Here is a 16029-nt window from a genome sequence, read left to right on the forward strand (position 1 = left end):
AAGTCTGTCACTCAACCAGGGTAGGGATGCCCGTGCCTGTCACGTCCATCACGGGGCCTCGTACAATGGCTGGCATATAGGAGGCACTCAGTACATATCTGCTTACTGAGTCACTGAGTTCAAAGACTCTTCATTAAAATTAAACTGTTTTTTTTTCTTTTAAGATTTTAGTTATTTATTCCAGGGGAGGGGGAAGGAGGAGCAGAGGAAGAGGGACAAGCAGACTCTGTACTGAGCATGGAGCCCAATGCGGGGCTCAATCCCAGGACCCTGAGATCATGACCTGAGCCAAAACCAAGAGTTGGATGCTTAACCAACCGAGCCACCCAGGCGCCCCAGAGGCAATTCTTATAACACATGTATATCTCTTTGCAAGTTCAATCATGTGTGACAAGTCATTATTTTTTTAAAATTATTTTTTAACAGTTTACTGGGAAAAAGTTTCAAGCTCACAAAGAAGTTGTAAGAATAAAAATAGAACACCTGAATATCTCTTACCTGTATTCAATTTTTCCTAATCTGTTGATATTTAAACTGCATGCATTAAGAACCAGTTACTTTGGATGATTTTGGTCTCTTCCCAAAAAGATGATGTATATGCCAAACGTGGTAAAAACAGGTTATTCAAGACATTGAGGGGAAATATGATTATATCTGAGTTTTACGATCTTAAATTTCCAGAATTTGTAATGTGAAAATATGCATATTGTAAAGAACTGAATATATACTGAGCTCACACAGGATATACACAAGTGCACAATGGAGTACAATGCTGTGCATTTGAGGTAATTTATTCACATTGACGCAATTTGATATATTTTATTCCAAATGTCACCTTCAGAAGCAGAAGATAAAGGATGGCATAGCTTACATTTACTCAAAGCATGATGCATTACTGTACATAAGGAAATTGCAAAGACCCTTACCAGCACTTTGCATGCTCATCCTGTCTTTCAGGAGTACATCTCCAAGAATTTGGCGATAAAATATCAACAAATGAATGGAACACATACTTCCAATTAATGTTTCTGGCAGTAAACTGTTAAAGAAGAAGAACATGTATTCATTAAACAACCCCCTACAATCCAACCTACAGTGTTTTTAAAATATATACTTACTACTTTAATGAACAGTTCCAAGTTTTGCTTCATTATTGAAAAAACTGTTCAACAATTTTAAAGAAAATTTCCACTATAAGTTGCCTACAGTAAACCTCAGAAAACTAATATTTCTTTTTTTTTAACTAATATTTCTATTGTACACCTTCAAGTCTGAACTCTGTTTTGCCATTCTTATGCTTCCATTTTAGCATATACACCCATGTTAAATGTTAAATAAAAAAGAAAAGTCATCAATTATGTGTTTGGGGAAGAAAGGGACTAGTCAGCTACATGTTTTGACAAAGCCATGTGGCCACCCATCCCGATGTGATGAATGAAGAGGAAACAGGAGTTCAGACTGTTCATGGTGCCGGGTGGAACTTGGTAGGGTGTGGCAATCTGGACTGAATTCTGACTTTGCTTCTTCCTAGCTATTGTGGCTTTGGGTTAATTAATTATTGTCCTTGTGTTTTGGTTTCCTCATTTGTAGAATACAGACAGTAATACCTCCATTTCAGAGGCTTACTAAAAGGATTAAATTGAGCTAAGTGTGAAGTGCTTAATGTAATGCCTGCTCCAGAATAATGGCTCAAAAACCAAAGAAAATTTCAATATTGATGGTAAGTTGGTATCAGTTTAAAATAGATTATTATAACTTTAAGATGTTATATGTAATCCCCATGATAACCACAAAGAAAAAGTCTATAGAATATACACAAAGGAAATGAAAAAGGAATCAAAATGTGTCACTACAAAAAAATTAATCAAATACAAAGGAAGACATTAAGGGACGAAATGAGGCACAGTGCCCCAGAAGTCCCCCAGAAGATGTACAAAAAAAAACAAATAACAAAAGAGCAATACTAAGTTGGTCCCTATCAGTTATTACTTTAAACATAAATGGATTAAACTCTCCAATCAAAAGACACAGATTGGCAGGGAAGCCTGGGTGGCTCAGTTGGTTAAGCGACTGCCTTCGGCTCAGGTCATGGTCCTGGACTCCCGGGATCGAGTCCCACATCGGGCTCCCTGCTCAGCAGGGAGTCTGCTTCCCCCTCTGACCCTCCCCCTCCCCCCTCTCATGCTCTCTCTCTCTCTCTCTCTCATTCTCTCTCAAAATAAATAAAATCTTTAAAAAAAAAAAAGACACAGATTGGCAGAATGAACAGAAAAACAGGATCTAACTATATTCTATCTATAAGAAGCTCACTTTAGATCTATGGACACTCATAGGTTGAAAATGAAAGGATAGACAAAGACACTCCATGCAAATAGTAAACAAAAGAGAGCAGGGGTGGCTATAATAATATCAGACAAAATAGACTTTAAGTCAAAAAAACTGTTAAAAGAGACAAAGAAGGATATTATATGATGATAAAAGGGTCAATGCACAAAGAAGATATAAAAATTATAACATATGCAATAAATATTAGAGATCCTAAATATATGAAGCAGACATCAACAAAACTGAAAAGAGAAATACACAGATCTACAATCATAGTAGGAGACTCTATTACACCACTTTCAATAAAGAACAACCAGACAAAAGATCAGTAAGGAAATAGAAGACAACACTGTAGACCAGCTATAACTAAGACTTTTACAGAACACTTTGCTCAGTAATAGCAGAATACACATTTTTCTCAAGTGTACATGGGACATTCTCCAGGACAGGCTACAATACCAGTCTTAGTGTTAGGCTGTTAGGCTACATATGTTAGGCTACAACACCAGTCTTAATAATTTAAAAGACTGAAATCATACAAAGTATCTTTCCTGATCACAAGGGAATGAAATTAGAAATCAACAGCAGAAGGAAAATTAGAAAATTCACAAATATATGGAGATTAAACATCACACTCTTAAGCAATCAATGGCTCAAAGAGGAACTCACAAAGAAAATTAGAAAGTATCTTGAGACGAATAAAATGAAAACATAACATACCAAAACTTATGGGATGCAGTGAAGGCCGTGCTAAGAGGGAAAGTTTATAGCTATAAATGCTTACATTAATAAAGAAAGATCTCAAATCAACCACCTAACTTTAAACCTTAAGGAACTAGGAAAGAAAAAAACAAATGAAACCTAAGTGTAGCAAAAGGAAAGAAATAATACAGATTAGAGTAGAGATGGACAAAACAGAACAGAAAACAACAGAGAGAATCAATGAAAACAAGAATTGGTTCTTAGCAAAGATCAACAAAATCGACACCTTTAACTAGAGGACTAAGAAAAAAAGAAGATTCAAGTTATAAAATCAGAAATGAAGAGATGTTACTACTGATTTTACAAAAATGGAAAAGGATTGTAAGACAGTACTATGAATAATTGTATATCCACAAGTTAGGTAATCTAGATGAAATGGACAAATTCCTAGAAACACAAAACCTACCAAGGCTGAATCAGGAATAAATAGAAAATATGAATAGATTTATAACTAGTAAGGAGATTGAATCAATAATCAAAGACCTCCCAATGAATAAAACCCCACGACAGACGGCTTCACTGGTTTATATACACTATGAACAAGTGGAATCTATTCCTGGAATGCAAGGACGGTTCAACATTAAAAAAATCAATCAATGTGTAACACTACATTAACAGAATGAAGGAAAAAACCCACATGATCTTCTCAACTGATGCTGAAAAAGAATTTGACAAAATTCAATACCTTTTCATAATAAAAACACTCAACAATCCTAGGAATAGAAGAAAACTACCTCCACATAATAAAGGCCATATATGAAAATCCCACAGCTAGCATCATATTCAATGGTGAAAGACCATAAACTTTTTCTCTAAGATCAGAAACAACACAAGGATGCCTGCTTTCACCACTTTTATTCAATACAGTACTAGAAGTCCTAGCCAGAGCCCCAGGCAAGAAAAAGGAACAAAAGATATCCAAATTGGAAAAGAAGAAGTAAAATTATCTCTGTTCACAGACAACATGGTCTTATATGTAGAAAACCCTAAAGATTCCACAAAAAACTGTTCAAATAAACAAATTCAACCAAGCTGTAGGATATAAAATCAGCACACAAAAATTAGTCTTGTTTCCATACACCAATAATGAACAATTTGAAAAGAAAATTAAAACCAATTCCATATACAATAGCATCAAAAAGAAGAAAATACTTATAAAAATAGAAACAAAATTTCAATATTATTTCAAAAATAATAATCTGGAAACATGACAAGTGAGTGCTTTAAAATCCTGACACATGACATGCACTAAGTGCCTACTGGGCATGTATACTGAGCACAAGAGCTAACATTAGAAGATACTCAAAAAAATGTCTTGAATCATTCTAAATATACATTTTCTAAATATTATTTTTAGAAATACATGAACTCTGTCATTAAGCAATAAAGAATGACCACATAGGAAATCTTGAAAACCTTGCAAACCATGTCCTTTATCAAGGAGGAAAATATCTTCGGGCTAAGAAAAACCATCAAAAGTTAAAAAAGAGACTTTAACTTCTGTAAATTAATCCTTTAATTTCTAGAATAAGTATTTTAGAAGGGGACATTAGTTGCAGAGGTAACGTTCAGGCTTCCAGCCTGGTGGAAGAGAACAGAGTAAGTGTAATCCCTAGGGTGGTACAGGAGTAATGGATTCCCTAGAGGTAGTTTCATGGAATTTTGTAAGTATCCTTCACCACTTCCTAACCCCTGCATTTCTAGAAACATCCCCAAAATGCAAGACAGGTTCTCTGACATTCATATATGTCATGCCATGTCTCTGACATTCATACATGCCATATAGGGCATGGGGCACACAAAGTTAGAAATCGTTGTTTTCCACCGCCGCTACGATGCTGGTCTTGGGTCTGACCTGGATTTCAGAGACTGGCTGCGGAGGAGCAGTTAAGCTGCCTTGATGCCACCACATGTCTGCTCAGTGTTCAGCGATCCCTCAGGCTTGTTCCACATCCTGCCCTCTGGTCTATGGTCCATTTGGGCAGTGTTTCAGCTGCATGCCCAAACCATGGCTCATGCTGAAGAACAGCCAGTGATTTTGCTGGAGGAAGGGGTGTAACCTTCCTTCCATTTTTCCCTCTCCTCTCACAGACCCGTCTGCTCTGTGTGGTTGGCATTGCTGCCAGCTGCGGTGGAGGCCTTCGTTCCTCCCACAGGGTGGGCGCTCCCTTCCTTCTGGCACTTCCCCACAACATGAGGCAGGACTGCTGCACTTTATTCATTTTCTTTGGGGAAATCCTCTGATTTTCCCAAACCCAAGATGAGCAGAAAGCTCCGGGCTATGGAGGTTGGCTAAGTTGAAGAAGTAAAAATATACTTCTTTCTGATCTCACAGATACACCAGCAAACTCTGATGGCGGAAGTGCAATGAACCTAATCATGGGCCCCAGGCTAGTAACACGATTACCTCATTTATTTTTAGAAACAATACAATGGAAGTGAAAGAGGGAAAAAAAGATGGGAGACATCAAAAAGGCAAAGACAAATAAGTTTATAGCAAATTTATACACATGCACACAGCCTACTTTTACAGACCGGTATTTCTTGGGATTCTGAACTCATGCACTGGGAGTCTGGGTCGAAATTCAGAGCTTGCCCTCATCAGCGGCTTAAAAGCATGCTTTTGGCCAAATCACATCAGGGTAAAACCCCACTGAAAAACAGCTCCAAAATTAGAATGGCATACTCTCAGTGAAACTGAAGGATCTCTTTGCTTCCTCTTTCATCTCCTACTGAGAGGGTGACCATGATTACAACTGTCTCCGCCAAAGGAATCTCACAGGCAGGATTCTGGTGCGGTTTCTTTGAAAAGGAGACAAGTCTACATTGGTTAATTTGCATTTTTGCGGGTCTCTGGACATCCAAGGGTACACACACATAAGACTGCCGGCTGTGAGAGGGCAGTATGAAGACAGCTAGCAAAGGAACTGGGGGAAAGTGGGCGGGAAGGCAAACTCTCCCTGGGCTTCCCACCACTGGGTCTGTGCGCATTGTTGTATCTTGCTTGGCATAATGTTAAAAGCCTCTGTCCTTTCTCCTTTAAGCAGAAGAGTCTGGCCAAACAAAAGTGGAGTTCTTAAGCAAGGGAGGGTGGGGAGAGAGGTGTGATGCACTTTTGAAGGAGAGGACGAGGGTTCTTGGTATCATTATTTGTCTTCCTCTTCCATCCACTTGAAGGTGGCAGTCAGGGAAGGAGAGGGGACTGAGATGGATCAGTCTTGCTTCAGTCTCCACCTCCAGGGTGTGCAGGCTCAGGGCAGAGATGCCCAAAAGCACCCATGCTGGTGCCCAGCCTCTCACCCTGGACCCACAGCACAGCCTTCACACCACAGCCCATGGGCTCTGCAGTGAGGCAGGGGCCTCTGGATTCTCTGTGCCCACGGCCTGGTCTCTGTGAGAGCCAGCCTGAGCCTAGGCCACACCAGGGAGTTGCCCCAACCCACACTTGCCACTACCAGGCATACACATTTCAGGATCATACAAAGTAGAGTGGCAATGCTCGGGTCCCCCTCTGGGCTCTAGGAGGAGAGAAGAGCACACACCAAGACAAGGTGGGGGACTTTAGGGACAGCAGGAGGCAGAGCAGAGGTCCTAAGGAAGATTTCTACTTTGAAATTCTTTAGTAAACATTTTTTTTGGGTGCCTAGTGTGTGCTGTGATCAAACAAGCACCTTAGTTCCTGGAGTCCGGAGGGCAAGGACTCAGGACCCTTCTCTAAGAACCAGCATACAGAAGAACACTCACTGCTTTGGAAGCATGGGCCTGCCTACCTGACCTGTGCACCGCCCAGACAAATCTGATCCCTAGATGGTAAAAAGTATCTTGGAACCAGTATTTGGGGCCAAAGCAACACTATTAAGAGCTGTACTTGAAAGACATACTTGGGAGTACTTGGGGACTCTTGGAGGCTTACCAATGAGATGAGGAGTGGGAGGCTGAAGAAGCAGGAAGAATGAAGCCAAACAGGATTTTGGCTTTTCTTTTACAAAGACTGCTACTGTGCTTCTTTTTTCTAAATCTTGAAAAATAACAATTTTCCAAGGAAAGTCTGGCCAAAAAAGGGAATTTATAAGTGCTATAAACATCGGGGGGGGGGGGAGGGCAGTCAAGAGAATGAATAATATCCATGAACACATTATTAATGGTTATTGAAAGATTTAATTGTTAATACTAGAATTAGAAAACACATTTCAGTATCAGATATAAGAACAAGGAATATTTAAACTAAGGGCATGATCCAGAATGAGAAAAGCAACAATTCAGGAGGATATGCCAAGTTTTCATCTCTTACTCTGTTTCTTGGTGATCAGCAAGAAGCAGGTCGCGGTGGGACAGGCCAACTTCATCAGTTTCTGCTCCCAGGCCCTGCTCTTCCCTTCCACCTCTTGTCCACTATATGCCCTCTGTGTTAGGTTCCTTTTCTCCATGGCTTCCTATCTTCACATGTGCACAGCTCTCCCATCCTTCAAAGCCTATTTCAAATCCCTCCTGATCTTACCAGCTACACAGCACATCTTCATTTAAACAAATTTATGACATACAGCACCATGGACCTGGAATTATATTTGCATTTATCTATAATATGATAATAATAATAGTAAATAATTATAGCTAACACTTACTTTATTTTACTCTGTGCCATATACTATAAAAACAATCTAAGTGTTTTATATACTTTCTTTTCATTAAACCTCATTATAGCTTCATGGGGTTGATATTATTATGCCCATTTAAAAGATGTAGACATTGGGATCCCGAGAAAGATAGTTAAATGACTTGTCCAAGAGGCTACTGAGTTGGAAGGTGATAGATCTGGGAACCTACTAGTGTAAAAGTTCCTTGAAATAGGTGAAGGGGATTAAGAGTACATTTATTGTGATGTATGGAATGTATGGAATTGTTAAATCACTATATTGTACACCTGAGATGACTATAACACTCTATGTTAATTATACTGGAATAAAAAATCTAAAAAGAGCTCTATAAATCAATAAAAGAAAATTAACTAAAAAGTAAAATAAATTTAAAAAAGCTCCCTGAAGAGGGGCACCTGGGTAGCTCAGTCATTAAGCATCTGCCTTCAGCTCAGGTCATGATCCCAGGGTCCTGGGATGGAGCCCTGCATCGGGCTCCCTGCTCTGTGGGAAGCCTGCTTCTCCCTCTTCCACTCCCCCTGCTTGTGTTCCCTTTCTCGCTGTCTCTCTCTCTCTCTCTGTCAAATAAATAAATAAAATCTTTAAAAAGAAAGAAAAAAAGAAAAAGAAAAAAAAAAAAAGCTCCCTGAAGAAAATGCAAATTAAAACCACCATGAGATACCATTACTCACTTATTAAAATGGCCAAAATAGAAAAAAATGGATAATACCAAGAATATGCCTAATTGGAACTTTCATACATTGCTGCTGGGGGTATAAAATGCTATAGCTATTTTGGAAAACAATTTGGCAGTTTCTTATAAAATTAGAAGGACACCAGATGACGCAGCAATCCCGCTCCTAGGTATTTATACCTCTGAAAAATAAAGTCATATGGCCACACACAAAAAACCTGTATGCAAATATTTAGAGTGGCTTTATTCATAATTGCCCAAACTTAGAAACAACCCAGATGTCTATCAGTTAGTGAATGGATAAATGCATTATGGTATATCCATCAAATGAAATAATATTTAGAACAAAAAAGAACAACTTCTACTACATGCAATGGCATGGATGACTCTCAAATGCAGCAGTATGCTGGGTGAAAGAAACCAGACCCAGTAGGCTACATACTGAATGACTCCATATGTATGACATTCTGGAAATGACAAAACTGCTGGGAATACAAATGGCCAACAGACACATGAAAAAATGTTCAACATCACTCGGCATCAGGGAAATACAAATCAAAACCACAATGAGACACCACTTCACACCAGTCAGCATGGCTAACGTTAACAACTCAGGAAACAACAAATGTTAGCGAGGATGTGGAGAAAGGGGAACCCTTTTGCATAGTTGGTGGGAATGAAAACTGTGCAGCCACTCTGGAAAACAGTATGGAAGTTCCTCAAAAGTTAAAAATAGAACTACTGGGTATTTATCCAAAGGATAAAAAAATGATGATTCGAAGGGGCACCTGCACCCGATGTCCACAATAGCCAAGCTATGGAAAGATGTTCATCGACTGATGAATTGATAAAGAAGATGTGGTGTATATATACAATGGAATTTACTCAGCCATCAAAAAATGAAATCTTACCATTTGCAACAACGTGAATGGAACTAGAGGGTAGTATGCTAAGCAAAATAAGTCAATCAGAGAAAGGCAATTATCATATGATTTCACTCATATGTGGAATTTAGGAAACAAAAGAGAGGATCATAGGAGAAGGGAGGGAAAAATAAAATAAGACAAAATCAGAGAGGGAGACAAACCATGAGAGGCTCTTAACTATAGGAAACAAACTGAGGGGTGCTGGAAGGGAGGTGGGTGAGGGGATGGGGTAACTGGGTGACGGGCATTAAGGAGAGCATTTGATGTAATGAGCCCTGGGTATTATATGCAACTGATGAATCACTAAACTCTACCTCTGAAACTAAAAAATGAAAACTGAAAAACAAAAAACAAACTGCTGGAAAAGAAGACAGATGAGTGGCTGCCTGAGGCTGAGGCTGGGGAGCTGACCACAAAGCAGACAGCTGTTTAGAGTGATGGGAATGTTCTCCATCTTGGTTGTGGTGGTAGTTACACGACTGTATACACTGGTCAAGACTCAGAGAACTGTAAACCAAAAAAGGTAAGTTTTATTGCATGGAAATTATACCTTAACTAACCCGATATTTAAAAAAGGTTCCCTGACGACAGGATTGTGGATGGCAAGCCCGATTTAGCCAAGTTTCTCTACTATTTCTGACCAAATGTATCACTTGAACTAACTAGTAAACAAAAGCGTAAGCTGATTTGAATTTTCCTACCATTCCATTTCCCTGCTGATCCTCAGCAGATGAATTAATGAGGAACAAACTAACCGACAAAAGATGATCAAGCAGGAGGAGAAGCCAAAAGCAGAGATGGTCTCTAGATGCCGAAGGGCCTCAAGTTCACTGGCCAGGTAAGTGGGTACCAACCTCAGCAAGTCTCTTGATCTTCTGTTCAAAGATCTCAGTTTTACTAGGAGTTGAGGCTGCCTTCTCATTGTCATCATCTGATGGAAAACACTCCCATGTGCTTTAAAATAAATAAATAAATGTCAAAACTTGAAGTGCTTGAGACAGTGAGTATAATAAAACAAAGTACTTTTTACAATAAAACAAAGATTTGGGGTAAAAATAGTAATTCTATGAAAAGCAGGAGTCCCTCACATACCCTAAATGAGCTGATAAAGAGATAAAGCATGGCGTTAAAGCCTCCCGGCCTCCCTAAGTACCCCTGGAGCTGCCACTACACCAGAAGCTTCGACAGCATCGCTGCCAGATATTATAAAGGGATAAAGGGAGTTTAAAAAAGCATGCCTGACTCCAGGCAGATCCAACTGCTTCCCAGGTCCTAAGCCCTTCCCTGTTCCAAGAAGCTGGGACGGGCATCACCAGGGCAGCAGCAATGCTATGTGTTCTAAGTTATGAAACAAGGAGAGTTCCAAATCTCTCAGGAGCTGAGCTCTGCAAGGCAAGGATCAGATCTGTCTTACTCTCCATTTTCCCATTATTTAGCACAGTGCCTGGTCAATGAATATATTAAAAGATGCTCAATATTTGTGGAAGATCTGTCTTACTCTCCATTTTCCCATTATTTAGCACAGTGCCTGGTCAATGAATATATTAAAAGATGCTCAATATTTGTGGAAGGCAACTCGGCATGTGTACCACAATTTGAAATGTCTACGTCCTTTAGCCCAGCAACAGGCAACCTGGGAGTTAGTCTATGTCATTAACTCTGTGGCGGTCACAAGTTATCAGCCCAGTGTTCAAGGAGAAGGCATTAATGAACGGTCCTCATGCTTTCTGATTGCCTACGTTAGAGTCTTATATGTGCTACCAAGAAAAGAAGCACTTAGATAAAAGTGACTAGGATTTTACTATCAAATGACTCATTTTTAAAAATGTGAATTCAAGTGAAGAATGTTATGCTTATTAGAATATAGCTCTCTTTGCTGATGCATATTCTGTGTACTTTCTCAGAGAAGGAGAGAAAGCAATGCCTAAGAGCTGTACCTCTTCTGGATATTGAAGGGTCCACTTCAACACCTTTTTCATAAGGGGTGCCACCATTCAAGAAGAGTTCATACGTTCTACAAAAGAATAGCAAAAAACCACGTGTTTCTATTTTGAAACACTGAAATCAGTAGTGAAATATTTTTTAGCACAGATAACATTCCCAGACATTTTATTTGTTTCATTGCTAAATGAGAATGAAAGTTGTTGATTCCTCTGTGAGGTATTACCTCAGTAAATAAAGTTTCTTTCTTAACTTTGAACTATAGAAAATACATTTTTCCCCATTAAAATGAGAAAAATTAATTGATGCCATTAAAGTGTTTTGACTTTAATGACTTACATTAATGAATGTATTAATGATGTATTTTAAATGTATTTTTCAAATGCTTAAATGGCATAGAAATGATAAGTAAAAAACAAAACAGGGGCGCCTGGGTGGGTCAGTCAGTTAAGTGTCTTCCTTTGACTCAGGTCATGATCTCAGGGTCCTGGGATCCGCCTAGTGGAGTCTGCTTTTCCCTTTCCCTCTGCCACTCCCTCTGCTCTTGCTCTCTCTTTCTCAAATAAATAAAATCTTAAAAAAAAAGCCAAAACCAAAAAAACCCCAAAACATCCCTCCCCATCCCATCCCCTCTAGTCTGGTAAGGCCCTTGCCCTACCTTTTTCTATGCAAATGCAAACAAATATATATATATACACAGTAAATCTCAAAACTGACACATTTTCTTTCAAAGTTGCATATTACCTAAGTATAGAAAGTAGAAGATAAAAGTCCTCTTTAATCCCACTGCATTACCTCCCTAGTTCTGTGCCTCAGAGGCAACCTCTGGGAACACTTTACATAGGCCCGCCCACATATACACACAAATACAGTTTTTCATGAAAAAAAATGGAGCCATAGTACACATACTATTCTGCAACTTGCTTTTTCCATATCATAATATACATTGGAAATATTTCAGTGTCAATACATGGGCTTCTACCTCATTTAGAAAAATAGCTGTGACTTCCCTTTTGGAAAGATGGAGTAAACACCCTTTTCCCTCCCACTAGGTACAGCTAAAAACCCTAGACATTCTTAAAAACAAAACAAAACAAATTTAAATCACAAGCAGCCTGGACTTTTACGTTCTGGGAGGCCGTGCCCTTCTCCCTATCACCGGGATGATGTCAGAGAAGGACAAGTGGAGCCCGGACTTTTACCTCTGCCCTGTGGTAAAGAGGCCATGCCCGCCCCTGGGGTGTAAGGAGAAGTCACAGAAGGCAGGGAGCATTATCTGAATCATTCCTCATAATAACCCTTTGGGGTAGGAACTATTACAATCTCCCATTTTAAAGAGAGGAAATTGGGGCTTGCAGGCAAGGAACCTGGAACTTGGCTTATAGTTACACAGACAGAGCCAGGCCGAGAGCCCTGAATGTTATAATTCCAAACCCTGGATCTTAATTACCATCCTGATGACTGCCCATGTGTCTCTCTTCTGTGAATTTCTTGTTTATATCCTAGACTTAGATTTTTTTGTGTATGCCCATTTTAAAACTTGGATTGTCTTCTTCTTATTCATTTTTGAGAACCCATTTTATATTAGGGATAATAATCTGACCATTCTGTATATAATGCAGATATTTGGTACCAGTCTGCCTTTTGGTTTTAAGTTTTAAATTCGTTTACAGTGCATGCCATTACAATTTCAGTGTATCACCTATAGGAGAAAGGTAGAGTCACAGAGGACCTGGGGACCCTGGACTTAGCTTTTCCACTCTGGAGAGAATCAGGTTCTGTTTCAGCACTGTGAAATGTGCTAATCCCACAGAAATTTACTGAAAAATATTCTCAGCAGAGAGTAAACATCTTTTATTATTTATTTATTTTTTTTTTGAGAGAGAGAAGGAGTGAGTGAGTGAGCGAGCAGGGGTGGGAGAAGAGCAGAGGGAGAGGGAGAGAGAGAATCCCAAGTAGGCTCCATGCTCAGCGCAAAGCCCAATGCAGGGCTCAATCTCACCACCCTGAGTTCATAACCTGAGCCAAAACCGAGTTGGATGCTCAACCGACTGAGCCAGCCAGGCACCCCTGAGTAAACATCTTTTAAAATACCTATTCTATAAGTGGCATTTCTTCCCCTCTAAGATGACCCTGTGCATGCTGTTTTCATATACCACCCCAAAGAACATTAAAAGATCAACATTAAAAGCCCTCTCCCCACAAGTTTTTGAAATGCTAACAGAATATACACTCTGCAAACCTGAGATATCCAGATTCTAAATAATGAATTTCTACAAAATTATTCATTTGGAAGGAATATATAGGCAACTTACTTTGCTGGAATAGGAATTCCACTGGCATCAAAAAGTTTAAGAAACACCCAGCCACAACTTAGTTCTCCTCTTTCACCGGTTGACTATGAAATAAACAGGCATACAAAATTTAATTATCTGAACCAAATTTAAAAGCACATACCAAGTCCTTTAAAGGGAACAAAATTAGCATTCACTTTTAGGACTAAAAAATTCTGTACAAGAAAATAAAGTGAAATACAGTGGGTCCCATTTTCCTTGTAGGCCAGATGGCAAAGGCAGTATGAAAAGTGAAAATCCTATCTTGTCAAATTACTTTTGAAAATTCCTTAAACCTGATGATGTGGCAACTGTTGCTATTGTTTCTTGAATGATATATTTGTGGAATGATCTAAACCACATCAGTACTACATGGGATTATGCAGCTTTGTCCCAATGAGAGATGGAATGCACAAATTAAATCATTTTTTTTAATCATCCGTCAGAACTTTACCTCCACCGTCAACTGCTGAAGGCCACTAGGGACTTGCTTGGGGCCCTGCTTCCCTCTCCTGTCCTACCCACCCATAACACATTTGGATGCATCTGCCTTAAAGAAATGAAAGGATGGTGTAATACTATTAATATAATAGCAGTTGGTTCTCTGGGTCACCTTGAGGCCAAGTATATATACTACACCTACCAAGGTATTATTAGAATGTGGAGACATTTAAATTACTATCATGTCAAGTAGGTGAGGATGATTAAGAACACACTTATCATGATGAGCACTGAACAATGTACACAACTGCTGAATCACTATATTGTACACTTGAAACTAACATAACACTGTATGTTAATATACTGTAATTAAAATAAAAGACTCAATAAAATAAAAATAAATAAGTAACTATCACAGACCCATACCTACTGGTTCAACTGTTTACATGACATGAGTTAATCCAAGTTTCTGGTGCCTTTATAAAAATTACCACTCTGTCAGGTCCCTTAATTAGAAGCATCAGCCACAAGGTTAAGTATAACTTGACCCTCTAGGACAGAGGTCAAACAGCCCTGGAATGCCACTGAATATCTTTTCTCACTTTCACAAAGTCTCATCCTTTTCAAATCTTCATTCTTTAAAAGCACTGGAGTTCATTCAAGCTATAAACAAATATACTTTTATTGTAAATGCTACTGAAAAAGCAGCGCTATATATAAATTAGAACCACCATTCCCATTCCTCGAGAGATTAAAATTTTATTACATAGAAAAACCTCAATTATTTTACTTGTAAATAGACTTTTTTTTTAAACTTCCCTTTAATTGATACATTACAAAGCTTTATCTTTCAACTGACATACATTGCGAATATAAGAAATTCCAAGTTCAAATAATATTCCAAGATCTGGAGATGAAGAATTGGATCTGATAAAACAATCACCATCAAGCAAGCAGGGCAAGATGCCAGTAACCTGAAACAATAAAGAAAACTAAGTTACTAATAAAAATTTAAAATGGGAGGGAGGTTTCAGCTCTACTTGTCTGTGTGTAGTTTATACCTTTGCACTGTAATAACAGTCTTTCAAAGGAAACAGAAAGCAGGTGGATTGGACCCATCTACACCAGTAATTTCAAGTTAAAAAATTTTTTGTGTTGAGGGAAATACCTTTACTTTCACTCACTCTTTGGTGAGAGTAGAGGCTAATGTGAAACAAGTACTGTACCTAAGTCCTCAGAGGTGTTATAAAAATAGTTTGCATATATAATAAGATATTTAAATTAACCATTGTTTTTTGTAAACAGAACTAAAATTGAAGACTTTATACACACATTTGCTCAACTTTCCCGAGGTGTGCCTTGCAAATTTTCCTTTCCTTTCTCTTTTGCTCATTCCTTTTCCTCTCTCTGGACAACCACACCCTCCTGTCTTGCCTATAAAATCTTCCCCAACCCTCAAAGTTTAGTTTCTCTTCTACAAAAGCTTCCCTGAGCCTGAGGGCTGGAATTAATGTCACCCTCTTCTGTGCTTCCACAGCACTTAGAGTCCGGCAACCGCGACATTCTGTCCTTGTGGTGGTTATCAACAGACCCCGCGCCCACAGGGCTACTCCAAGGATTAAATGAGATCATAGAACATGCCCAGGAGGACCTACCACTGTGCCTGGCACATGGACAGAGCTCCATAAACACAGGCTGTTGTTATTATACCTGTATATGTTTCTTCTCTACCAACATGTAAGTTCCCACAGTGGCTAGGAAGAATGTCTCACACCTAACAGATGCTTAATTTCCCTCAACAAAGGAACAATTTCTTATTATTTCTTCTTCCAAACAGTTCGTCTTTATATTCAGAAAAAATCAGAAAATTCGACCCTAAATGCTTCATATACACAGAGATGCAACATCAGAACTGTGAAGGGTTGTGCCGAAATACAAGCAGTAGGGCGCTTAGATCAAACTGGACTTCCAGG

At 38.9% G+C, this 16029-nt stretch overlaps 1 protein-coding gene across 6 annotated transcripts in view; it reads right to left on the reverse strand.

Annotated features, from left to right (window-relative positions):
• Nucleotides 1-16029, reverse strand: part of NPHP1 (nephrocystin 1) — a 54950-nt gene that overhangs the window by 9694 nt on the left and 29227 nt on the right. For all 6 annotated transcript variants that reach the window (XM_036070987.2, XM_078056276.1, XM_036070983.2 and 3 more), the window contains 5 exons: nucleotides 14920-15030; nucleotides 13598-13680; nucleotides 11279-11355; nucleotides 10196-10295; nucleotides 927-1039 (listed from right to left, as the gene is read on the reverse strand). In XM_036070987.2, the coding sequence (XP_035926880.1) occupies nucleotides 927-1039; nucleotides 10196-10295; nucleotides 11279-11355; nucleotides 13598-13680; nucleotides 14920-15030 (484 nt within the window). The remainder of the gene's footprint in view (nucleotides 1-926; nucleotides 1040-10195; nucleotides 10296-11278; nucleotides 11356-13597; nucleotides 13681-14919; nucleotides 15031-16029) is intronic.

This window comes from Halichoerus grypus, chromosome 10 (assembly GCF_964656455.1).
Source record: "Halichoerus grypus chromosome 10, mHalGry1.hap1.1, whole genome shotgun sequence".
In the NCBI taxonomy this organism is placed as follows: domain Eukaryota; kingdom Metazoa; phylum Chordata; class Mammalia; order Carnivora; family Phocidae; genus Halichoerus; species Halichoerus grypus.